General features: G+C 38.8%; 1 protein-coding gene across 1 annotated transcript in view; it reads left to right on the top strand.

Annotated features, from left to right (window-relative positions):
• Window positions 1-26,241, top strand: part of LOC122810706 (fibrillin-1-like) — a 532,858-nt gene that overhangs the window by 157,699 nt on the left and 348,918 nt on the right. Inside the window, exon 19 of the mRNA XM_044082270.1 lies at window positions 5,431-5,577. Within this exon, the coding sequence (XP_043938205.1) occupies window positions 5,431-5,577 (147 nt within the window). The remainder of the gene's footprint in view (window positions 1-5,430; window positions 5,578-26,241) is intronic.

Below are 26,241 nucleotides of genomic sequence, written 5' to 3'. Positions count from 1 at the left end.
TATATATATATATATATATATATATATATATGTGTGTGTGTGTGTGTGTGTGTGTGTGTGTGCATGCCTGTATGTCTGTGTATGTCTAAGTATGTGTATGAGCATGTGTTTGTGTGTGTAATGGGTATTGTCTGGCAATTAGCACAGAAGCTTAAGGCTCAAATATGCAAATTAGCTACATCCTTTAACCCAGGATAGAGGGTTTGATTCTGTCTACTTCCCAATCTCTGCTTTGTCACTCTGGTGGTGATAAATGGAACAGACTTCCAAGTCACCCCTTGAAATGGGTCAGTCATTTCTAATTGGCTTGCATAGTTAACAAATGTATAAAGTAATAAAAAAAAGGTCTGTTATAATGTGATGCACTATATGTACCTGAAAGAAAACACCTGTAATACATCACAGTGACATTTGTGCATTTCTTAATTCATTAGATCACAGTCAGGCAACGGAGTGGTAGACATTAAATCAAGCGTTTATAATTGGTAAACGCATATCAGTATGTGCATCTGTGTATATGTGTGTGTGTGTGTGTGTGTGTGTGTGTGTGTGTGTGTGTGTGTGTGTGTGTGCATGTGTGTGCATGTATGTGCGTTTTTTTTTGGGGGGGTGAAGCTGGTTGCATTCTATCCCTCTTATAGCAGTGTGATGAAATACACCACTGTGGGTATAATTTATGTATACTTGCATTTGATCACAGTCAGGTATCTGAATTGTACACAGTCAATAAATTGGCTATAATTGCAGTGTATGTGCCTGTGTGAGTACATAAACATATGAGTGTGTGTGTGTGTGTGTGTGTGTGTGTGTGTGTGTGTGTGTGTGTGTGTGTGCGCGTAAACGTTTGTATGAACAAACAACAAGCATGCTCACAAAGGGGTTGTGAAAGGTCCACTGTATGCATCAGACAGCAACTACATGAAGTATGTTGCTACAGCTATTATTTATGAATCTATTCATCACTTGATCATAAATGTGATTGCAGGCATTCTTATGTTTAAATAACATAGGCCTCTAAAAACTAATCAAAAGTAGTTCTGGGAGAGTGAAACAAAAATTAATATACTCCTTGGAAATCAGTGGCCGAAGTGTTACCTTTCTTTTGTAAATGGCCAACATTAAAAAGACAGCTGGATGCACAAGTCCCAGAATAGAAAAAGTTCCCAAACCCAGTATGCTCACTTCTGTCAGGTCTGGAAAAAATGACAAGGTAGAATCTTCAAGACACAGAAACAATCCTACAATAGGGTTAAGGCAGGATTGGGGAGGATAACCCCCTCTTGCAGAAGGAAGTTGTAGTCCACAAAAGTTACAAATATTGATAGGTCAAAAAGGAACCATAAAATTGATAAAGTGGATTACTGAGGATAAAGAAGAAAGTATGCATTGATACTATTATGTAAGCAGACCAGAATTTCCAGACAGAAGATATTAAAAAAATGAGAGAGAGAATAAAGGAAAGTAAAATACTTGCACAAAAGGAACTGTCAAAAGCTTCAAATGCAAATTTGTGCTCATTAATACAACAGATCCATGAAAACATTAAAAAGTGACAGCAGAAGTGCAAAAACATAAAGATTAAAAACTCAGAGATTTTTGAAAGGTATAAAAAAAGAAACAGGGACATGGGAAATAAAGAGAGATCTGAAATACTGCAATATTTATGCAAAGGTGAAAGGCAAACTAATCAATATAATAAAAGCAGTTCCAAAGATATTTCAAGAGAAACACAGGCAAAGGCACTGAGATATGGAAAACTTCACAATGCAAAATATATGATCACAACGGGGGAAAGTAGAAGTTAAACAGAAACTGAAATTAAGGAATTCCTGTGAAGTGACAGACTTAGAGTAGAAAGTTTAACACTAGTTACGTCACAGTATGATGGCACAATGAGTTCCCAGAGGAAGGAGAAACAAGTGGAGCAGGAGACATCTGAAGAAGAAATATGGGCATGGGAAAGAAAGAGATTTAATCCAGTGCAATATTAATGCAAAGGAGAAAGCAAAACTAAATAATACAAAAAAACAGTACCAAACATATTTGAAGAGAAATACAGGCAAAGGCATCTGGCTATGGAAAATTTCACAATAAAAAAATAAGAAAACAAATCTGGAAGGCAAAAAAGAGGATTAGTAATGGAGACATTAAAGAAACAGAAAATTAAGTTATGGACTGGTGGTGCTGCAGTAGCGTTGTCGCCTCACAGTAAGATACTGTCCGGTTTGATTCTCAGTTAGAGCGTCTTCTATATGGAGACATGCGTGAATGGGCGTACCTTCGTTGAAGGTTGTGCATCAGGCCTGGCAAGCCGGTATGTAAAAATCAACTGCCAATCATTAGCAGACTGGAGTTCCGCTGTGGCGACCCCTAACTGTGAAAAAGCCGAAAGACACAAACAACTACTTGCAAAGTAAAAGATTTAGTGTAGAAAATCCAGCTCTGGTAGTATCACAGCATGATATAACAAGAAGTCCCCAAATTAAGCAGAAACAGGTTGAACGGGAAGGATTTGATTACTTCCCACATAAAGATACTCTGGAGCCTTCAGTAGGAAAGCAATACAAAAGTTTAGTTGGAGTTGTATAGCAAGGAAAGGAAGAGTAAACTGTAACAACTCTAATGCAGTCAGTGCTGTGGAGTGGTACGACAGAGAATTCTCAAATGAAACCGCAACCAAGGATGCAGGATGCAGCTGAAGAAAATATGTCACAGGAAGATGCCCACAGGAAGAAGAGAACAAAGAATATGCCCCCAGTTTAGAAGAAAATGACCTAAGGAAGAGTTTCTTAATGTAATAGAGATGGACAGACAAATTAGGATCGATGAAAGAAAAAGATTACAGGAAGTCTGACAACACAAATGAATACAGTAATCAAGGCCATTAACAGTAATTCATGTGATATAGCACAAGTAAATAGGATACATTGCTGTGCAGCTAAGTTAATAACAGATACAGTCTAACCACAAAAACACAGAGCAGTAAGGGAAAGGAAAGGAAAAAAATCAAATGCCATTATGGAAGCACTGAATAGAGAAAACCGTAAAGCAATTGAGACAAGAAGCATCACATTTAGAGGAGTATAAAAGAGGGAACAGATTGACAAAAATAGGCCTGATAAAAGCAATGTGCAATATCAGAACAGACCAGGATCTGTTATACACTGAAGAGAATAATAAACTAATTGTATCAGCACATGCAGAAAAACACAGAAGGTATGCAAATAAACATGAAGGAAAAGTACAAAATAAGCAAGTTATTGATGACCCAAAAAATATTTTATAGAGAACTGGGAAACAAAGCAAAAGGAATAGAAACACCATCACAAAAAGGAAAAAAAATAGACACATTTTGGAGAAATACCTATGAAGGACCTGTGGAACATAACAAAGCATGAGTGGATAGAAGAAGTAAAAGAAACCACAAGTCAAATGTACAGGATATGAAATGGGATGAAGTAATGGCCACAGAAATCGAAATTAAATTAAGAAAAGCTCCTAATTGGAAAATCCCAGGCCCAGATGCAGTACCTAACCTCTGGCTAAAAATATTAACATCTTTACATGACTATTCATCCTTGAGTAAGAACTACTTATATTCACATCATGAACAGACACCAACCTGGTTACCAACAGAAATAAATGGTACTCCTCCTTAACAGTGAACCTGCAAGCTATCCTATAAACTATAGACCAATAACTTGCCTTCCGATCATGTATAAACTATATATTTGCATTGATGCCAACAGAATTTATAGTCATTTAGAAGAAAACTCAATCGTGGCAACAGAACAAAAGGGTAACAAAAGAAAGTCATATGGAATAAAGGATCATCTGTTGTTAAATACAGTTATAATGGAGAATAGTAAAAAAGGAAGACTCTAAGTATGGCATGGATAGATTACAAAAAATAATTTGACAGCACCCCACATTCATGGATAAAGGAATGCTTACAGATGTACAAGACAGACCTTACATTGATCAATTGCATTACAGTGACAAAGAAACAGTGGCAAACCAGTTTGCAACTAAGCCATGGCAAAGGACAAATTATTTTCCAAGGGATAAAAATTAAAAGAGGGATATTCCAAGGTAACGCTGTCAGCACTGCTCTTTTGTCTTACCCTTAATCCTGTCTATGCAACAGATTATGTCATGGTTACAATTTGGCTCCCAAACAAACAACAAAGTATAAAGACTTCTCATCTTCTTTTTATGGATTATTTAAAGCTGTATAGTTCATCAGATGAGGATCTGAAAGCACAATGGCAAGGGGTCTCCAATAATATCTGTTGTCTTACTAGTGTCAATACCACTGGGGGTGTGTAGCAGGTATAGCATTATCATTTAATATAGTGCTGTGTGCACAGCACACATTGGGTGTAGAGACAGATGCATTGTGTACTAAACATGGTGACACTTACTGAAGTTCAGAATTGATGTCAAATTTATACTGGTGTATTTGTCCTTCGTATTATATATTCTGAATCATAAATAGTTCTAAAACATGTATATCTTAACATATGCTAAATATAAATGAAATATTCCTAAATAACAATCCTGAAATGCATCTTTTGAGCATCACTCAAGAGATTTAGCTTTTTTAAAGGCACGTGTCTTAGCATAAGAAACAGACAAAGCAACCTGAATGAAGTTAAAAACTTATCTTGTGCTCTTAGACTGCTATAACTGAGGTTATTTTTCCCTGCGTGTGCTGCATAATGGTGGTGTGATTTGGATTTAAGAATCAGGGGGTGACACAGTGATGCAGAGAGTAGTGTTGTTGCCTCACAGCAATTAACTCCCCTGTTGTTTCTCAGCTGGGGATCCTTCAGTGTGGAGTCTGCGTGTCCAACCTGCATTTATGTGGGGTGTTTTTCTGGGTGCATTAGTTTTTTCCCACTTTCCAAGGATATGCAGTAGGTGGATTGGACACTAACCTGGCCATAGGTGGGAGTGTGTGTGTGTGTGTGTGTGTGTGTGTGTGTGTGTGTGTGTGTGTGTGTGTGTGTGTGTGTGTGCTTGAGGTATAGAAGAGCAACAGTGGCAGGACTAGCCACCCAGCAGTGTGAATATTGGCTCAATATGATTGTCACTCTTGAAGTGACACCCTAACCAAATGGGAAAAAGGGGTCATGTATGGATGTATGGGTGGAATCATGCTACAGTTCTGACTATGTACATAGTCTACCACATACACATCTTTGTGTATGATCATGCACAATATTTCCTGATAAGTTGTACAGAACATAAGTCAGGATACAATATACATGGAGGAGTATGTGGGAATTTATGTTTTTCTTTGCCACATTTTCATACCTAGACCTATAAACATCGTAAAATATCATGCAAAGAAAAGTATTTTAAAGAATGAGTAAACATTGCATTCTAAAGAATACCGCTTAAAATTATATTTCACTGTCATTTCAGATATTGATGAATGCAGTGACAAGAGTACATATCCAAGCAATGCAGTATGTCACAACACCATTGGAAGTTACTATTGCTTATGCAAACCTGGATTTAAGAGTCTCTCAGGGGCAGTGAACTTCACCAGTGCACATGAGAGATGTGAAGGTAGGTGTAATTTATTGTTTGTTTCTGAGTGCTACAGCAGACCACAGAACTGAAGATAATTAGTCATGGATGTAACTCATATCATTCTCCTATTAATAAGATAACTCTGGCAACTCATACATCTTTCAACACATTATCCCCTTAAGCTACAAGGAACACTTATAATAAACTAGGCAGTAGTGTAACTTTTCAGTTTGGACTAGTCCATATACCTTTATTTTGCCTGGGTTACAGGCCTAATGGATGTGTGGATGAAACTGAAGCAAACATGCAGTAAGTGTAATAATCAACTTTCTGCTTTATATGGTTGAAGATTTCTTTCCTGTAGCCACAAGTTTGCAAGAACTTTACTGCAAATAGTACAGTCCAGACTATCACTGAAAAAATGTAATGCATGTTGTTCTAACTGCTGTTTACATCATTACTAAATAAATCACACATAGTGTGTTTTAACAAATTAAGGTACAGCCTATCACCTGCATTAACACTGTTAATCGGTTTTATCCCTACACTGTAGTCCTTCTGCAACCTGTATCATCAGAACTGGCTGTTATTCTTAATGTCAGTTTATATCAAACATAGGCTGAATGCACCCTAATTTACACACAAGGGTAGTAGAAGCTGAACTCTGTTGTCCAATAAAGCACATTTCCTAAAAGCTAATCTATTTGTTTTTGAGGTGGTTTCAATGACACTAAGGCAAAGACAGGTATGTTCTTGGTGAGTAATTGCTATGCTACTAGGATTAAACCATGCTAGCTATAATCAAAATCCACAATGACACAAACATAGTATAGGCATATACTGCATGCCTGATGCAAACATGCTTTATGTGGTTTTCCTTGTATATATGCAGATTTAGGGCCACTTAAATTAATGGTGAACTTGAAGTAAAAGTAAATTAAGGAAATATTGTCATAGATGGAACATAATGCCCTCAACCATGGCATGAACTTGAAAAAGAAACATAACAACGAAGTACAATGTATTTATTATATACAGGGCCACATAAAAGGAAGAGAATACCAAAAAAAATACTACAATAAATGTATGTGTTTGTCAGGTAAGGGATATAAAATATTCAAAAACATACATGCTGACTGAACAAAGCAAGCAGCTTGTCTGTTTTAAATTCTATATTACCCAAAGAAGAAATATGGTGAGCAGCAACAGACTGCAAAGATCTTTCACCCCACTAAAGGTACACAATAAAAAAATAACAAAAGTTAAAAAAAATAGTAAAACGGAAAATGTCTTCTCAAGCAACAGTAGATGCAGAAAAAGTGCTTTTGCCTTGCTAGTCTGCTGTTCCTCGAGGCACATTTTTTCACTTTATTTCTTTACTGTTCCTCCCAGTATAAACTTAAAACAGATGGTCCCAATGTCTACGCTGAGTATTTTATAAATCAAACATGACACCGAAATCAGCTTCTACATTGGGGTCAACTGTTTTACTTGTGTGTTGGGGAACTCATACTGATGGGATGCCATTGTCCAAGCTAGTTTTCTCTCAGCTAGGGATACAGAATGACTACAATTTCCTCTAATTGTGGGTCCACAGCCAGCAGGAAAAGCAGTAAGAAAAAAATAAATAAAAGCTTCATTTCAGTAATGTACTGTGGAAGTGTTAGTGTGTAAATGCTCTACAAATGCACAATACATTACTCATAAATTAGAAGATATAGAGGAATATTAAAATAACAATGTACAGGGCCAGTATTTTACAAGAGTTAAATTACATCTCTTTTTTTAAAGAAAAGCATTGTGTAATAGCAATAATCCTCTCCTGTATGTAAGTAAGACTGGATTTAACACACAGCAAAAAGCCAGCATCAGATGGAGATAATAGATATATATTATTGTCCTATTCAAGAGATCTAAGCACCCACAAACAAAGTTGTGAAATTTTACTTTATCAGCTTTTAGTTAAAAGTAGTCAACTTTTTTTTTTATTTCAGGACACAAAATTGAGCATATGTGCAGTAGGATATGGAAAGTTTCTCTTTCTCTTAACAAATGGCTTACTTGAATAAGTCTGGGTTGATTCCAAAAGAGACCAGCCTCCTAACATAAACTCCAAATTAAAGGAAGTCATTTCTGAGGGCAAATTGATGCTTAAGTTGGGTCTGGCTGATCTGCTAGATAAACCAGCAAACTTAATTTTCCTTTTATTTTGCACTGCATCAGGTCCCTGGTGCCTGAGGCAGATACAGATTCAAGTGCAAGTACCTTATGCTCATATGTGGACTTACTCAGATCAAGGCATGTTTTCTTAATTAAATACTTTTTTATAAATAATAATGTACTGTACTGTGTGACAGTAATCCTGTTCAGCTACCTGCTGTTGATAGCTGTCTCCATTCTTTACTTCTGTGATGGCTTGGTGGCTAGCTACTGAGACGACAGTGTATACTGGGTTTGAGACCTGCATGGCTGTTAATTAAGGGTGAGGGGGTGGCATAGTGGTTAAGGTGTTTACCTCATAGTCACAAAGTACAAGGTTTGATTCTGACATCAGGTTATTTGATACTTTTTAGTTGGGAGGGTGGCCTAATGGTTAAGGTGTTTGCCTTACAAACTCAAGGTGCAGAGTTTGAGTCTCACAAGGAATAATTGGTTAGGCTTAAAATAGCTCGCAAGGGCAGTTAGCCTAATACCTATAAATCTTTAAGATGGTATGTATTTTTAGATAGTTAAGTAACATGAGTTAAAATTGTGAGTGAGTGTGTGTGTGGTCTGTGTATGTTTGCACCTGTGTTTGGCTTGCAGTAGTTGTATTGTATGTATTGAGGTGATTTTTTTATTTATTCATAGGTTCATAGGTAAGAATAAGACTAGCTGCTCATGTAGGCTATTTTTAGTCTAGCCCAATTTCCCTTTCAGTGCTTGAATTAACCTATCACAGTAGGTGTTATTTTGGCCTTACCCATCCCATGGTCAATAATTATATGTTACCTCTAGTGAGAATAACTGGGGTAAATATTCCTGCAGGATGGCTTAGTCATCTGGGGATTCAATGACTGCTCCTAGCTTGCAGTCATCTGCAAAGTTAGTCAGCCAGAGCCCTTTGGTATTGGCTTTTTCTTCAGAAAACTAACTACATCATTACTATTTCTGTGTTGAAAATAGATAATTTGAGGGGACTTATGCATTGGACTTAGGAGTTGCTTCTGTCCATTAGTGGTACAGGGAACAGTCCTGGGGAACACTTTCTGTTTGCTATCCATAAATCCAGGTTGCACTTGAATATGGACAAGGATGAGCTTTATTTTATGTGGATTGGAAGTTTATTCTTGTGCAGCAGTATCATCTGAAAGATAAACCTCTTCATTCAAACCATTCTATTTATATGGCACAAGAGGTTTAGGTCCCTAGACTGAGTATTTATAATGCCATTTGACTTGCTGATGTGCACTAAATCCATCCGTATTGGGTTGGGGGATGTCTTGTACACCAGACACAGGTCATCTCTGCAGGATACCAAGTATAGTGGCTGGTCCTTGAGTCATCAATGTATGGCATATTCATCAGGCCTTGTATCCCTTTTGTAAGGTATGTCTGTGGATGTTCCAGTTGTTGCACATGTCTGAACAGATTTATGCCAAAGGGAGCATTGTATTCAATGACTGACCTAATAAAGGCTGGGTAAAGGGAGATAATGACATCCCTAGATCTAGACACAATACTTTTGTATATAAGCTGTGCAATATAGAAATACTTTCTTATGACAATGGACACATGTTGGTGAAAAGTTAGGGCCCTTCCCACATAAGTTCTGGAATCCTCAACAACTGGATCAACTCTTAAAGTTGTATTGCCAATGTGGTAGTACCATGACTTCCTATAATTACAATAATGCATTTTTGGGCATTTAGTTTCAGTCCATGATTTTTGCCACCAGTTATTTATTTGAGACAAACCTTCCTGCAGGATGGTTAAGTCATTTGGGGATTCAATGACTGCTCTTAACTTGCAGTCATCTGCAAACGTAATCAGTCAGAGCCCTTTGGCATTGACTTTTTCTTCAGTAAAGTAATTACATTATTACTTCTGTGTTGTACTTAAATACATTGTTTTAAAGACAAATACCAGGAAAAAGATCTTGTGAGTGGTGGGGTCTCTTCTGCAACAAAATATCCTTAATTTTAGACTAATTGTTACTCACAATACTTGGAATGTATTACTGCAAGAATCTTTAAAGTTATAATCAGACCACTGCAAATTCACCTATGTCACCCACTTCCATCATTATCTTTACGTTTGGTCCCAAACATATTTCCTGATGGAGGATTTTAGATCTAACCAGATAGCAAAGTCTTCCAAACCATCACTCTACTATCTGATGGATATTTCATTTACAGTGTTAACTGCAATTCCAACAAGATGAAACCCACCATCAGGTATGCACTCACTGTTTGCTATTAACTACATATTTCAAACAATCCCTTTTGTATCACATCCACTTTTTCTGCTAAAACGGTGTATGAGCCTGAAGCTACAATTAAATTAAAAGCAACAAAAACCTGCCCTATTCAATTGTAGATGTCTTCTCTGAGAACAGTCAGGTTGACTGTGCAACTTTATTCCTTTACTTTCTAAACACACTACTTTTTCTGTCAGATAAATTCTACTTTGCAAGTTAAAGCATATCATGAGCAAAGCTGCACCTTGATGAATACTGAGTTAGAATGGATAATTGTGAAGGAAAAAGCAACTCAGAATAAATATAGGCACACATCACTTAATAAAGCATTACACATCAATGCAAAAGGCTTACAAACAGATAAATATTATTTTCTTGAAACAGTGACAGGCATTCTTATTTGGAAATGCCCAGGGCTTTTAGGCAGAAATCACTAGTCTTGCTGGCAGACTTAACAAAACCAATTGTACACCTTTAAGATTAATAGCAGCAGTGTTAGCTTTCCTTTGAAAATGATCAGCACATCTGCAAGCTGTTTTAAGCAACACTTGTGCTTTACAATGTAGTTCCATCAGAGACCTCATCTAGTGGATGTGAAATATTTTTTGGATTCCCAACCAAATTTCAGTTAGTCTGATGCCTTATTATTAAAAAGCTAACAAGTAGCAGTGAAATTCCACATTATGGTCTGCCTGTATCTAATGGCCAAGTCCATGTGATACATGCTGAAATATATTACTTTGCCACAAGTTCTTTTCATTCATTATTCTTACAGTCAGGTATCTGTGGTGTATTCAGTTAATAAAGTAGATGTAAGTTGTGTTTGCATGTGTGTGCATGTATGTGTGTGCTGTAAAGGACTGTAGTTTATATGTCTGAATTAAAGAGCTTCAGAATATCACAGTTGCTATTATTTGCTTATTTTCTTATTCATTTGCTCACAATTGGACATCTACATTTTACACAGTAAATAAAGCTGTTGAAGTTGAGAGTACATCTGCGTGTTTGTAAGTTTGTGAGAGAGAGTAGCATACATAAGAGGATGTAATGGACTGCAAAGTGTGAGTTTCACAGCAATGAGATCCAATAGATCTGTGTATTATTATTTAGGCATTCATTCATTTTATTACAATGAAATATCTGAGGTGTTCACAGTCAATAAAATGGTTGTAACTGGTTTGTGAGTGTGTATATATGTGCGTGTGTGCTTGTGCCTATATGCATGCATTTGATTAATGGGTTACGTTTTATGTGATAGTAACACACAGAATATATTACAATTTATATTGTTTATACATTTATACATTAATTTGATCACACTCAGATATCTGACGTACATAGTCAATACATGGCTGCACATGGCAGGTACATCTGTGTGTGTGTGTGTGTGTGTGTGTGTGTGTGTGTGTGTGTGTGTGTGTGTGTGTGTGCGCCCATGTCTGTGTTTCACTATTTGTCTGTGTTTCTGTGTGCCTCTGTGTGTGTCTTTCTGTCTGTCTGTATGTAGGGGCTGTGATAGGTGACACTTTATGCATCTAATAGCAAGAAACATAAGTATATTATTGTGAGTATTATTTATGTTTTCATTCATGTGATCAAAATCAGACATAAGAGGTGTACACATTTTTAAACTGTCTGTAAATGATAGGCACTGTTTGTCTGTGGGGTGATTTACAGTGAACTGCACTCTATGCTTCTGACAGCAATAAACAAATGCATTAATGTAGCCATTATTTATGTATTTGATCATTCATGTAATCAGACATCTGAGGTATACAAGTCAATAAAATAGCTGTAATATTGGCAAGGAGGCAGTATGTGGATGAACCTGGCTGGTCTCTGCTGTCATTTGATCAGAGTTAAGCAGTCATTTATCTCCCTTGATTGATTTAATGTGAATCTGAGGAAATAAGTGGAAATACATTATTACTATAATTTACTCACAATCAGATATCTAAGCTACATGCAGTCAATAAATTGGATATGCTCAGTGAGTATTAGGAAAACTGTTGATGAAAGTAACTGACTCCTGCTGCCATTTCCTCACAGTTAAACAATCATTGGCCTGCCATAATATTGCTTTATCACATTCCAGTTATTCCCACCTATTCAGTTACTTTCTTGTGCGCACACTTGCATAGAAGTTACTATTGGCCACTGACAATTTGTTAAGTGACACTGATGAAACAGTGAACAGAATGCTATACCCTAATACATGCTGTAGGCACAGAAATCTTTAGAGATTTTTAAATGCAGTTACTGTACCTAGTATAGCCCATATTAGCATACACTGATTTCTTCTTTGAATGAAAAATATGTACTACTAACAGCAGCTCAAACCGGAGAAACATTTCAGGATATTAAAATATGTGAAGTATTCTTATTTGGAAATACTGGAGGCATCTGGGTATAAATTCTGCTGGCATTGCTAAATAAAACCACTAATACTCATGAGGGATCGATGAAAACTGTTTTATCTTGCATTTGCAAATGAAAAAGATATATGTAAGTTGCTTTTCAAAACAATTTTACTATATAAATGTAGTTCTGCCTTAAATCTCACATTTTCTTCTTTCAAGTTGAATTGAAGCTTTACTATTAATGGTAGTCAATGGAAACTTAAATTCCAGATTATGATCTCTCAGAGTCACAGGCCTAGCTGCAAACCTCTGTCCATTGTTAACTTCAGAAAGAAATAAAGAAATAATTTACAGCAAAAATGTAGATCAGGTTCATTAATTTGAGCTATTATCGCAAAAACAACACTGATTCAGAACTAACACGATCACTTGTGGGGGAGGGGGGTTGTGCTCCCAGTTCATTCTCACCACTGTTGTGATGATGGAAACTCTGATGTTCATCTTGCAGTAGGAAACTGGCACAGGGAAGTTATGGATGGGATCATCCAAGCCAGTGATAGTAGCTTTTCGTGATGATGTATAGGAACCCACATGCATGGATACACAGACCTAGGTAATTCTTCCAATGATGAGCATGTATACAATGCCATTAGGAGAGGGGTTAGTCAATATATAGCAAAAATTACCTCTTAGTCAGAATGGTGGTGAGGACAAGAAGAACCCTCTTGCTTGCCAGAATGACAACCTGTTCAAATGGCTCTAACGTAATGTTTCTTCTTACTGTATGGGAATGAAAGGGCTCAAGTCCAGTTGAAGGGGGCTTGATGATCAGCTGGTGTAGAGCAGGGACGAAGCCAGGATTTTCAAATTTGTACTCACAGCTCTCACACTGCTGCCCCCGCCCCCCCTGCTACCCACAACCAAGCTACAGCTCCATATAAATTATTTTCTCTTTTTTTCATTTGGCATCCACTAACTGTCAAGCCACCCTCCTACTAATATGTTGACTCATTTATTCCTTCTTATCCAAGGTCGCAGCTTATCGGGATGTGTCTTAGATTTTTCACTCAGCTGAGAAGTGTTGTAGGATCTGGAAATGGTGCCATCATCCTACATGGCCATTTTCCCCTAGTCTTAAGCCCCTCTCTTAAATGTTAACATATGCTTGCAATGTTAAGAAGCCTCAATGTGTGGCCTGCTCCAGGTCCATCAAGTGGCCTTGCCTACTGTTGTTCCCCTGACCACTCCAGCTTGGAATCTTTTCAAGGAGACCTATCCGCCCTCAGTGAGACACTTGACAATGTTCATCATGCTCATCCCTCTTGCCAACCCCATTAAGCACATACATTGCTTAAACTTGGGTAATCTTGGCCACAACTGGGACTTTTTGGACTTAAACAGTACATGCTGGAGATACAGATGTGTGTCCCAGAGACTGCCTCTTCTATGGAACAGGCTTCCCATCCATGTGAAGCTGAGTTCATCTATTACTCAGTTTAAGTGCAACCTGGATGGGGAATAGGAAATTTACACAGGGCCTGCCACCCATGTCCATTATGAACAGATGTAGCTTATAAATGCCTGGTCCTCAATGTCCTATTTGGATACAAAATGTCATTATTGGTTTGGGGAAAACTTGGCTAGGCTTACAAAGCCCCCCCTCCCCAGGTTGTCAACATAGTAACACTCTGTGAATCTATAAATCTATGAATGTTTTTGTTCCTTGCTCATAAAATGTGTGGTTTGTCGCCAGCTATTGGGGATTGAAATCACCAAATAATGACATATATTTGACTTTCAGACTTTATTTCCTTCAGAAAATTCATGCTAACACAAATCCTGTTATTTAAGCAACTTTGTAATTTTATAAGAGCAATATTAAAAATCTATTTCTATTTTTGAGCCGTTGTTCCCCCTTTATTTTAGGCTTTATCCAGATTTATTGAGGTAAGAGGTTGAGAGGTATGGAAACCTCATTATTGCTGCCACCAGTGGTCAATAAATATCACTCTCTCACTCTCTCTCTTTCTATCTGTCTCTCAAACACACACAAACACACACACACACACACACACACACACACACACACACACACACACACACACACACACACACACACACACACACAGACTTGCACTTCAGAAAATGCATGCCAACACAAGTCTTATTATTCAAGCAAGTTTGGTGTTTCGTTACAGCAGTATTTAAAACATTCTTATTTTGAGCATTTGTTCCCCCTTTACTTTTGGCTTTATGCAGATATCGTGAGCAAACTGGTTGAGAGGTATGCAGACCTCTTAACTGCTGCTACTACTGCTGTATCGTTCTCACTCTTCACATTCTCTCTCCCTCTCTCTCTCTCACACACAGACACACACGCACACACACACACACACACACACACACACACACACACACACACACACACACACACACACATACACTCACACGTAGACAGAAACATAAACATGCATACACACACACACTTTTTCTGTTTCATTTTTACACTCACTAAACATGGAAAGTGTTGCCTATTGAATGTAAAATAGCTTGATCAATCTCTCATGCATGCATGCGCTCACTCACACACACACACACACACACACACACACACACACACACACACACACTTTTTTTAGTTTTAGTTTTTAATTTTCTTTTTTTTCTTATTTTATATGCGCTGGACAGCAACAGCACTGCTTAACAAGTCCAAAATAATGGTGGTCATTATGCTATTTTCAGTCTGAGCTTCACAGCAGCTTGATATGCTGCCATGAAGCAGCAGACTCATTTTTCATTGGGCATTACCTGTAGATTAACATGCTTCTGATCTACAGGTCATCCTTTCTCTAATGTAATTTACACCTCATTATCACCTACTTACAGGCCAATTAAGTGGTAGGTGTGAAAAAATGCACCCTTTGTTAAAATCCCATTTAGATGCAAATGCCAGTGCAGTCTCAAATCCTTGTTATTGAATGTTTTTTTTTTTTTTAACTAAACCATGGGACTTCTTCAGGATCATGGTCAAATGGGGCCCTAGGCAGGGTAACAGATTGGAGTCCCCTCCAGAGCCTTTTAAGTAGGTGACAAGGAGCCCTTCCTCTAGCAACTTCCTACCCGAATCCCCCTGCAGTCCCCTGGCCAGTCATTTGAGTGTTCCATTACTTGGCTATTTCTCCCCAGTTACCATTAACACAGTTCAAACCTATCAATGTGCATACTGCATTCTTATTTATTTCTACCATGATTAAAGATATTGAAATAAAATAACACAGCCACTGAACACCATTTGCTAAACAATACAGTCTCACAATGAAAACAGACTTAGCATGAACAGTAAACTTCTCTGCCATTGAAGCTCACATGCATTCAAATAACATTAATACCAATATTCAAAGAAAATGCATCTGGTCAGTGGAGGATTAAATTTACTTTTGGGCTGTTTTCAAACTATAGGCTCCTTGCACACATTTTATGGCTATGCATACATGCATATATTCTTGGATTCATATTTCTGATTGTATTAAATTATATTCCTTGTATAATACAGCACCACTTGTTAGAATGTTTATTAAATGCGTAGTTTTGAACATTCTTCCAGTAAGCAATGAAACAAAATGTATGAACCAACAATGGACAAAACTTCTAATTTCAGAAATTTTCAACCAAAAAAGCCCACACAAACTTCTGACATTACCGTCCACCAATATCAGTCAATAAGCACAATCTCTGCAGAAGTAAAAGTCATCCAAATAATTCCACATTAAAGAGATCTGCAACTAACAAAAGAAGTTGCTACTGGCAAACAACTTTGCATTCCAGTGTTTCATCTAAAAATTCAGTGCCTGCTGCCCTTGAAGAATTAATTGCCGATATTATCAGCTTATATTAAAAAAAATTGATAATCTGGTAATATCGCAATAGTAAATGACTGACAAACCAACAGGTAATTATGCTACTAACACTGCTTTGAAGTTCTACAGCACAGACAGTGACTGTCATTTCTAAACAGTTAGTTGCACATTGAAAACGGACTTAGCATGAGCAACAGCAAATTGGTCTTCCCTTGAAACTCACAATTCCATTAAAATGCACTGAAACTCATAATTCCCTGAAAATCTACTGTAACTCAAACTCATAATTCTTTCAGTCATCTAGTATTTGGTGTAGAGGATTCAGGCTCTTTTCTCCACTCCATACTTCTCAACTCTACAGATTTTCTCAGAATGTCTAGAAGTTTGCCACATATTTTTGGTCCATTTTTCATAAAATTGTGTTTTTCTGGCAAATTACTGGCAAATCATTCAAGACTGAAGTTAGAAAATAATGACAGATATTTGAGTTTCAGACTTGATACCCTTCAGAAAACGCATGTTAATGCAAAACTTGTTGTTCTAGCAACTTTCTATGTTTGTAAGAGCAATATTTAAAATTGTCTCTATTTTTGGGCCTTTGCCCCATTTTTATTTATGCTTTGTCCAAATTTCTTGCTCTAAGAGATTGAGATGTATGACTGAAGCTCACAATTCCTTCACCAGTCTGGTAGCTGGTGCAGAGGGGATTGTGGCTCTTGTCTCCACTGAAGCTTACAATTCCTTCAGCAGTCTGGTAGCTGGTGTAGATAATTCAGGCTCTCGCCTCCTGAAATTAAGCTACAGGGTCAAGCCTGATCAAGTTAATTGACTAACCTGTCCCCCCGACTAGAACATTACATACCATACATACCTCCATACCTCTCAGTGTCTTAGCACAAGAAATCTGGACAAAGCCTAAAATAATGGGGGAACAAAGGCCCAAAATTAGGGACACATGTTAAATACTGCTCTTACAGACTTAGAAAGTTGCTAAAATAACATCATTTGTCTTAGCATGCATTTTGAAGGAAATGAATTCTGAAACACCTCCCTGGACTACATAAAAAGAGACATGGAAGAGCTCTCTGATCATGTAGGGCAGGCAGGTATGACCCTGACCCTGAGTAGCATCCTGCCCTCACCAAGAATGATACTTCAGTATAAAGAAAAAATGATCAATTTCAACAATTGGCTAAGCTTCTGGTGTCATTCAAAGGGGATCCAGTGTCTGTCAGACTGGGATGACATGCTCGACAAGCCATGTTGCTTCGCAAGAGACGGCTTGCACCTGTCACCTCTTGGCTTTCGAATAATGGCCAAGGCTCTTGCTGCCCCCATAGTGCCTTTTTTAGGCAAGGCTCAAAATTCAAACCCACCACCATAAATAGCACATGTAAAAAAATGAGGGTTATGCTACTCAATGCCAGGAGTTTAAATCTCAAAATGCATGTGCTCGAAGCACTCCTAAGTATGGAGAACATCGACATCTGTGCAGTAACTGAAACCTGGTTCAAGGCTCCAGTGAGCACTCCAGCACTACTGGGCTATAACTCATACCGCACATTTCGGCCACAGAACATGGACTGAAACACAAAAGGAGGGGGTGTATCCATATTCATTAAGGATACCCACACCTCCAGGTTAGTGGTGCAGCATGATACCTCTGAGATCATCCATGTGCAGCTAACATCGGGCAAATCTGCAATGCAAATTGTGGCCTGCTACAGATCACCCTCCATGACCCAGGACCACCACTCTGCCTTTCTGGAGACACTGGAAAACATGAAGGTCCTACCGAACACCCTGATATTGGGCGATTTCAATTACCCCTACCATTAACTGGGAAACTACTTCAGTACAAACTCCCAGGCTCAGCACTTCCTGGAATTTATCAACTCAAATGCCCTGGATCAGTTGGTAAATTCCCCTACCAGAGGCCACAACATATTGGACCTGGTCATCACCAACATGGGCGACAGGTGTTCCATACCGGAGGTCAACCCATCACTGGTTAGATCAGACCATAAACTAATCACCCTGGATGTCCACACCCCACCACCACCCCCAACCAAGGAAACCACAGTGAAAAACTTTTCTAAAGCAAACTTCACATTACTTAAGACAGAGGTGGTAAGTTTCACATCCCCACGCTAAAGGATAACACTGCTCAAGATGCAGAATCCTTTACAATTGCACTCTGTGAGCACCTACAAGGTTGCATGGATCGTGCCATTCCTAGCAAAACCAAGACTCACTCCCCTAAGAAAAGGAAACCAGTCTGGTGGACCCCTGCCATAAACAGGTTATACAACAAAAGGAGGAAACTAGTTCAGAAAAAAAGCAAATCCCAAGAAGGAAAGACATCCCTGATCAGTATCAGTAAGAAACTAAGGTCCCTCATAAAATCATCCAAGGTTAACTTCGAAAGAAAAATAGCCAAGGATTCAAAAGACAACCACAAAGCCTTCTTTTAGCTATGTCAAGAATCTAAGTGGCAACTCACAGATATGCTCTGAGCTAGTGCAAAATAGCACAAAATATACTGAACCTACTGATATTGCGAACATCCTGGCAGATAGATTCAGTGCAAACTTCACCTCCCTCTCACCTTCAAAAGGGCCCACAACAATACCGGAAAGGTATAGTGTCCCGGAAATCACAGAAGCACAGGTAAAAGCAGCCTTTTCAAAAGCCAAAAACAGAGCATCAATGGGGCCAGGCTGCATCTTGCACAAACTACAGAACGAACTAACCCCCACCTAAACACACTGTTCAACCTCAGCCTCTCCACAGGCTACATGCCCATAGAATGACGCACAGCAACGGTTATTGCACTCCACAAAAGTGGGGCCACAGCTGACCCTCGTAACTATTGCCCCGTAAGCCTCACTAGATTGGTCTGCAAGACTATGGAGAGCATCATCATGGAACTCATTAGCAAAGACATTGGGGACCGCCAAACACTTGATCAGACCCAGTTTGGCTTTGTTAATGGCAGATCATGCCTACTAAACCTGGTTGACTTCTTCGAGACAGTTACCAAGGTCATAGACGAGGGAAAGGTGGTTCACACAGCCTACCTTGATCTCGCCAATGCGTTCGACACCATTCCTCACTCGGGTATTATAGAAAAACTCACCAGCTTGAACATAAACCCCAACGGCACAAGATGGGTTGCCAACTGGCTTACAGACAGAACTCACACAGTAAGAATAGCGGGCTCCAGGTCCAACTCTAAACCAGTCACGTGGTGTCCCACAAGGCTCGGTTCTGGGACCCCTACTGTTTGGCATATATTTCTCAGAAGTATAGGCAAACACAGAACTATGGCTAACCAAGTTCACTGATGACTGCAAACTGGGAGCCATAATTGACTCTCCAGCTGACATGGACATCCTTCAAAAAGGCCTTACTGAGACAGACACCTGGTGTCAAAGTCATGGCCTCAAGCTAAATGCCAAAAAATGCATAGTCATCCAGTTTGGGAAAAACAAAACACACACGAATTACCACATAGGCGGCAGCCCTTTAATACAGAAGAGGTAATAAGAGATCTGGGGACCCAGGTAGATAGTAATCTCTCCTTTGACAATCATATTGCCAAAGTAGTTAGGAAATCCTTCTATGTGGCCCATCTAATTACTAAGGAGTTTGCATCTAGAAATAAAGAGGTTATAGTGCCCCTCTACTCATCACTCATCAGACCTATCATAGAGTACAATGCCTCATTTGGGATGTACCTCACAAGACACTTCTAACAGCTGGAAAGACCACAAAAGCACGTCATCAAGAGGATTACTGGCCTCAAACATATGTCATATGCAGCCCGACTGAAAAAACTCCAGCTGTACTCAGTGACATATCGCTTACTCAGAGGTGATCTCTGCCTGACTTACAAAGCCACGTCCAACTCAGAATTGATGGACATGCTCCACCTAAAGAAATCCAAGTCACTGTGAGCCACGCGCTCTAGTGAGCTAAACCTCACCACAACAATAAATAGAACATGCTGAAGGGATAGATTCCTGTCACAGAGATTCCCCATGCTTTGGAACAAAATTCCTAACTACATTAGGCAGAGCCCCTCACTAACACTTTTCAAGAGAAGCCTTGACGAGTGGATGGGTAACAGAAAATACACCCCTGGGATCACTTCATTGGCTCTGCTTGACAGAGGCTCAGTTAATTAATGAATGGGGTGGCGAAAGCCGACACAGTCTGGCTAGGCTTATACATGCCCTCGGGCAGATAGCATAGTACCTACCTATGAACCTTTGAACCTATGAACCTGAATGTATGACATTATTTAGTTATTTCAATACTCAGTTATTTTCTAGAAAACCACAAATTTTATGAGGAATGGCTAAAATATGAGGCTAAAATCTGGACATTCTGAAAAATCTGGACAGTTGAGAGGTATGTATATCACTCAATCTCTTAGTGCAAGAAATCTGGACAAAGCCTAAAACAAAGGGGATACAGTGGCCCAAGAATAGGGATAGATTTTAAACATTGCTCTTTTTACTTGGAAAGTTGGTAGAATGATGGGATTTGTGTTAGCAAGCATTTTCTGAGGATATGAAATTTGAAACATATATATGTCATTATTGTGACTTCAGTCCTCTGTGATTTGCTAGAAAACCATAAATGTTATGAGAATCAAACCAAAACTATGAGGACAGGTCTGAGGTATGTCACACACACACACACACACACACACACACACACACACACACACACACACACACACACACACACACACACACCTATTCACTCTCACACAGCAACATGCATACATACCTATAAAATGTCCAGATTTTCACAGAATGTACACATTTTTCCCCTCATATTTTAGGACTGTTCCTCAAAAAATGTGTGGCTTTCAGGCAAATCACTTTGAAGATGTGAGGATTGCAGTCATACATACATTTGAGTTTCAGACTTCATATTCTCCACCCAAAAATGCATAATAACATAAATCCTATTATTCTATCAACTGTCTAAGTTTATAAGAGTGATATTTAACATCTGTCTCTATTTTTCTCCCCCATTATATCAGGCTTTGTCAAGATTTCTTGCACTTTGAGGTTGAGAGGTATGCACACACGCCCCTACTCTCACTCAGCAACACACATACACCTCCTCTCTCTTACACAGCAGCACACACACACACACACACACGCACACACACACACACACACACACACACACACACACACACACACACACACACACACACACACACACACTCACCTTCTTGAAATGGCTATTTTAAATTTTGAGCATGAGTGCAGAAAGTTTTTACATCTGCGTTGGTGTGCGATACATGCATGTTTTTTTTCTTAAAGGAGAAGATCCCACTACCACAGTGTTAAAGTAATATTATTATTTTTCTGTTTGTTTGTTTTATATTGAAGCCTTGAATGCCCCCCAACCACAATGCTCTAGGTGCCTATGTTGCCTAGTGCTGGATCTGGCTGTGGCCCTAGTGCTACCCCCTCTTCCAAAGAAGTTGTACTGAAATCAGTACAGTGCGTGCACCTCCAGATATCCTTGGTGTGAAGACAAAAATATAACAGAAGAAAATGGATAAGCTGATTCAAATGGTAGACCACTTGAAGAAATGTGATTCTTCAGAACAAATGGTGATTCATTTAGCATTGCTAGACCATACATATATTCTGCTACTGTCTGCAGTCCTGTTTTCTTCATAAGTTTGGTGAGAAAAAGAATTAGATCAAAGCTGCCTGTATCTTTTTCTTCACTAGCTACAGGCATAATAATTTAGTAGGAAATGGCAATTGAAAAAAAAGGCAGTACTATGACAGAAATACAAAACATTTTTTCTCCCGTAAGGAAAGCAGTAAGATTCAGATTCAGAATGATGCTATTTCTATAGGCCTAGGAAAACAAGTCACATATTAAAGCAGCTATTGCGGGTCATTATCAAAGCTCAAGATCATATATACTTTAGATGATATACAGCTTTAGACACTTATTAAAATTTCCAAATCAGTATTAGTCACCAAACAGTCACTTAGGTACATGCAAACATGAATTGTGACACACTGTGTTAGATATGCCACAGAAGATGTCTACAGCTCATACAAAATCTGCAGATACAGCATCCCTGCAAGACTGTATGACCAGTTCATTTAATGAAGGTGTGCCCTCTTTTCCAGCTGGTACTGTGAGTGGTGTGAAATCAGGATAGTGCCTACTACACTTGCTATGGTAAAAACAGAAATCTGTCAGACACTGAGCATGTAGGTAATACTGACATCTGCAGGGGAAACTATATTTTAATGGTTGCTATTATGTTGTGGTCTCATGGCTCACTAGTTTAAATTAATGTTACTTTTGCTGAAATCAGTATTTGAACATTGATGAACATATATTGCACAGCTCTGAAAGTTTATACATCCTTTGACTTTAATAGAAGGGGTTTGCAGTTCACTTGTAAGGAGTTAGAAGTAATTTGATTATGTGAGTCACATGACTGGGATGGATGTTTGCATTAGTGAGTAAAGCTTTAAAGGAACATTACTGTCTGTGTTTCATGCATCTTAGCCTTATGCCTCAGTCTGATGTATTAACCATTAATGCATCTATTTTGGGAAGAGTGGGAGAGCTTTACAAACAATGCATGCAATTTAGTCAGACTGGTAAACTATAACATTGTATAACAGAGAACTATGCAATTTACAGATCATTCATTACTTCACATGTCCTTACTTAGCTGAGTACAGGATAGATATGTAAATCAGGTTCTTCATCATCATCCTCAGTTCACAAATCTTTGAATCACAAAGTATGTCAAGTGTGTAGAGGAAAACTTATCAGTGGCATGTGGTACAAAGCAGCAAGCAGGACAACCTACCTGAATGATTAACTGCACAATGACATTACAGAGTATACATCTCTGGAAACTTATACACTGGTAGATTTCTGAATTTGCATCATTGCAAAAAAGATATACTTCAGTGTTGTAGCAAAAAGTGCAAACACCTCTCTGAGTCTCATACTGCTATAACAGACAATCTCCGAAACCTGATGCTATGGTCCCATCTAGATATTGAAGTATATACAGTGAAGAAGGTAGCGTGACAAAACTTTCAGTAGTACATAATACTAGTTATTCAACCAACACGATGCATTCAATCCTGGTGATGACAATAGCATGTACTTAATGCATAATCCATATTATTACTTTTTTACCAACACATAAACAACAACACACCTTTTCAATACATTCCCTGTCCACTTTAAGAGGTACTGTGGTCTCCAATAGCACCTGTTACCTTTCCCACTGTCAGTAGCATGGGGTGTGTATCAGGTATAGCACTATCAGTTAATACAGTCCTGTGTCCACTGTACACACCAGGTGTAAAGGCAGATGCTTTGTGAACCAAACATGGCGACACTCACAGTAGTTAATAATGGATGGAAAATTTCTACTGGTATATTTGAACTTAATATTATATGCTTGAAAGTACACATAGTTCTCAAACACCTATAGCTTAAGATATGACAGTTATAAAAGGAAACAGCTTAAATAACAATCATGAACTCTTAATCCTGCTCTGTTCCCTCCCTCAAAAAAAAAATATATTTTATTCAGCTGCTCCTACTGTAACTGTCTTAGTTGCTCTTCTGTGTGCTGTTATCTGTTCAGTCCCTCGTACTCTGCACTTATTACTGACTGTTAGTAGTCTTCTAATTTACTGCCTTCTGCACTTGTTTTTTAGTCATTTGTTAATTTAATTGCATTTATTTGAACTGTATTTGCCATAGTGTTGCTACACACTCGGGTGTGCTGGCCTGCACTACAATTTGAATTGTATTTACTGCTGTTTTAGCTGCTTTTCTGTAACAAAAAAAAATTCTAAGCTTGTTTCCTGCCTTTCCTGTAACTAGTCAAGTCCAGATACAGACGTGCTGTATCCAGGACTGTTGGTAAGCTTCTGAGTCCCCCCCCCAAGCCTTTCTGTGCTGGAGGGAAGCCTTCTAGCTTATCAGTGGGAGTGGTAAGCACTAGGTAACCTATCTACCATGGGAAGAGTGGGTTTTGGCCCTGAAATTGTAGTTCATTGGCCATTTGGGCAGTTTTTTCATCTCTTTCTACTTTCTGGTTAAAAGCCTGTTTTGCGTTTGTTCCCTGCCTTTCCTATAACTAGTGTAGTCCAGGTACAGATTTGCTGTATCCAGGACTGTTGATAAGCTTCTGAGCCCCCCCAAGCCCTTCTGTGTTGGAGAGAAGCCTTTTAGCTTATCAGTGGGAGTGGTAAGCACTAGATAACCTATCTACCACAGGAGGAGTGGTTTCTGGCCAAGAAATTATATTTTATTGGCCGTTTGGGAAGCTTTTCCATCTCTTTCAACCTTCTGATTTAAAAGTCTGTGTTTGCGCTTGTTTCCTGCCTTTCCTGTTACTAGTCTAGTCCAGGTACAGTTTTGCTGTTTCCATGACTCTTTGTAAGCTTCTGAGCCCCCCCCCAAGCCTTTCAGTGTTGGAGGGAAGCCTTCTAGCTTGTCAGTGGGAGTGATAAGCATCAGTTAGCCTATCTACCACAAGAGGAGTGGTCCCTGTCCCACAAATTGTAGCTATTGGCTGTTTGAGCAGTTTTTTTCCATCTCTTTCAACTTTCTGGATTGAAAGCCACACTTGTGCCTGTTTTCCGCCTTTCCTATAGCTAGCCTAGTCCGGTTACAGAGTTGCTGTATCCAGGATTGTTAGTAAGCTTCTGAGCCCTTAAGTTTTTCTGTATTGGAGGGAAGCCTTCTAGCTTATCAGTGGGAGTGATAAGCACTAGGTCGCCTATCCTCCATGGGAAGAGTGAGTTTTGGCCCAGAAATTGTAGTTTATTTGGCCATTTGGGCAGTTTTCCATCTCTTTCAACTTGCTGGCTTAAAAGCCTACATTTGTACTTGGTCCCCACCTTTCCTGTAACTAGTCTAGTCCAGGTACAGATTTGCTGTATCCAGGACTCTTTGTAAGCTTTTGAGCTCCCCAAGCCTTTCTGTGTTGGAAGGAAGCCTTCTAGCTTATCAGTGGGAGTGGTAAGCATTAGGTAGCCTATCTACCACAAGAGGAGTGGTTCCTGGTCCAGAAATTGTAGCTATTGGCCGTTTGGGCAGTTGTTTTTCCATCTCTTTCAACGTTCAGGTTTAAAATTTGCACTTGCACTTGTTTCCCACCTTTCCTGTAACTAGCCTAGTCCAGATACAGAGTTGCTGCATCCAGGACTGTTGGCAAGCTTCTGAGCCCCACAAGCCTTTCTGTGCTGGAAGAAAGCCTTCTAGCTTATCAGTGGGAGTGGTAAGCACTAGGTAGCCTGTCTACCATGAGATGAGAGGTTCTTGGCCCAGAAATTGTAGTTTATTGATCATTTGGACAGTTTGTCTGTCTCTTTCAACTTTCGGGTTTAAAACACCACATCTCTGCTTGTTTCCCATCTTTCCTGTAACTAACCTACTGGGTAGCGCTAGAAAGCCTTAAACTGATACAAGCCTTCTAGCTTAGAAGAGAGACTTTGGAGTGATTAAATATCAGCTTTCTGTACTTTCTTGCTGTACTTAACTGTTTTCTGCCTAAATGCAGATTTTCCCGTGTTTATTGTGATTTAAAAGCTTGTTTTTTTCACATATTGTACTTATTTGACTGTGTGCACTTTTAAAAAGTTGTTTTTTGTTTAAATAATTTGTTTAACTGTTGTAGGCTACACACTAAAGTGTGATAGCCTTTTCTGATCATTTGCAGTCATTTAAAGCTGTTTTAAGTGTATTTTTACTGTTTTTGCCTTATCTTTTCAAAAAACAAAAAAATTCCTTGTTTTCCGCCTTTCTAAGCTAGTATAGTCCAGTTTTCAGGCTAGTGCTGAATTCAGGGCTGTGATGCAAGTTTCTGAGTTGCCCATACCTTACTTGGATAGAAGGAAGTTTCTCTGTTCACCTGTGAGAGAGGGGAGCTTTGAGCAACCTATCTGTCCCTGGAGGAGTGGTTCCAGCCCAGAAGTTAGTAGTT

Source organism: Protopterus annectens, chromosome 9.part0 (assembly GCF_019279795.1).
Source record: "Protopterus annectens isolate FY-2018-M chromosome 9.part0, PAN1.0, whole genome shotgun sequence".
Classification (NCBI taxonomy): domain Eukaryota; kingdom Metazoa; phylum Chordata; order Ceratodontiformes; family Protopteridae; genus Protopterus; species Protopterus annectens.
This window is presented reverse-complemented; position numbering and strand designations above follow the sequence as displayed.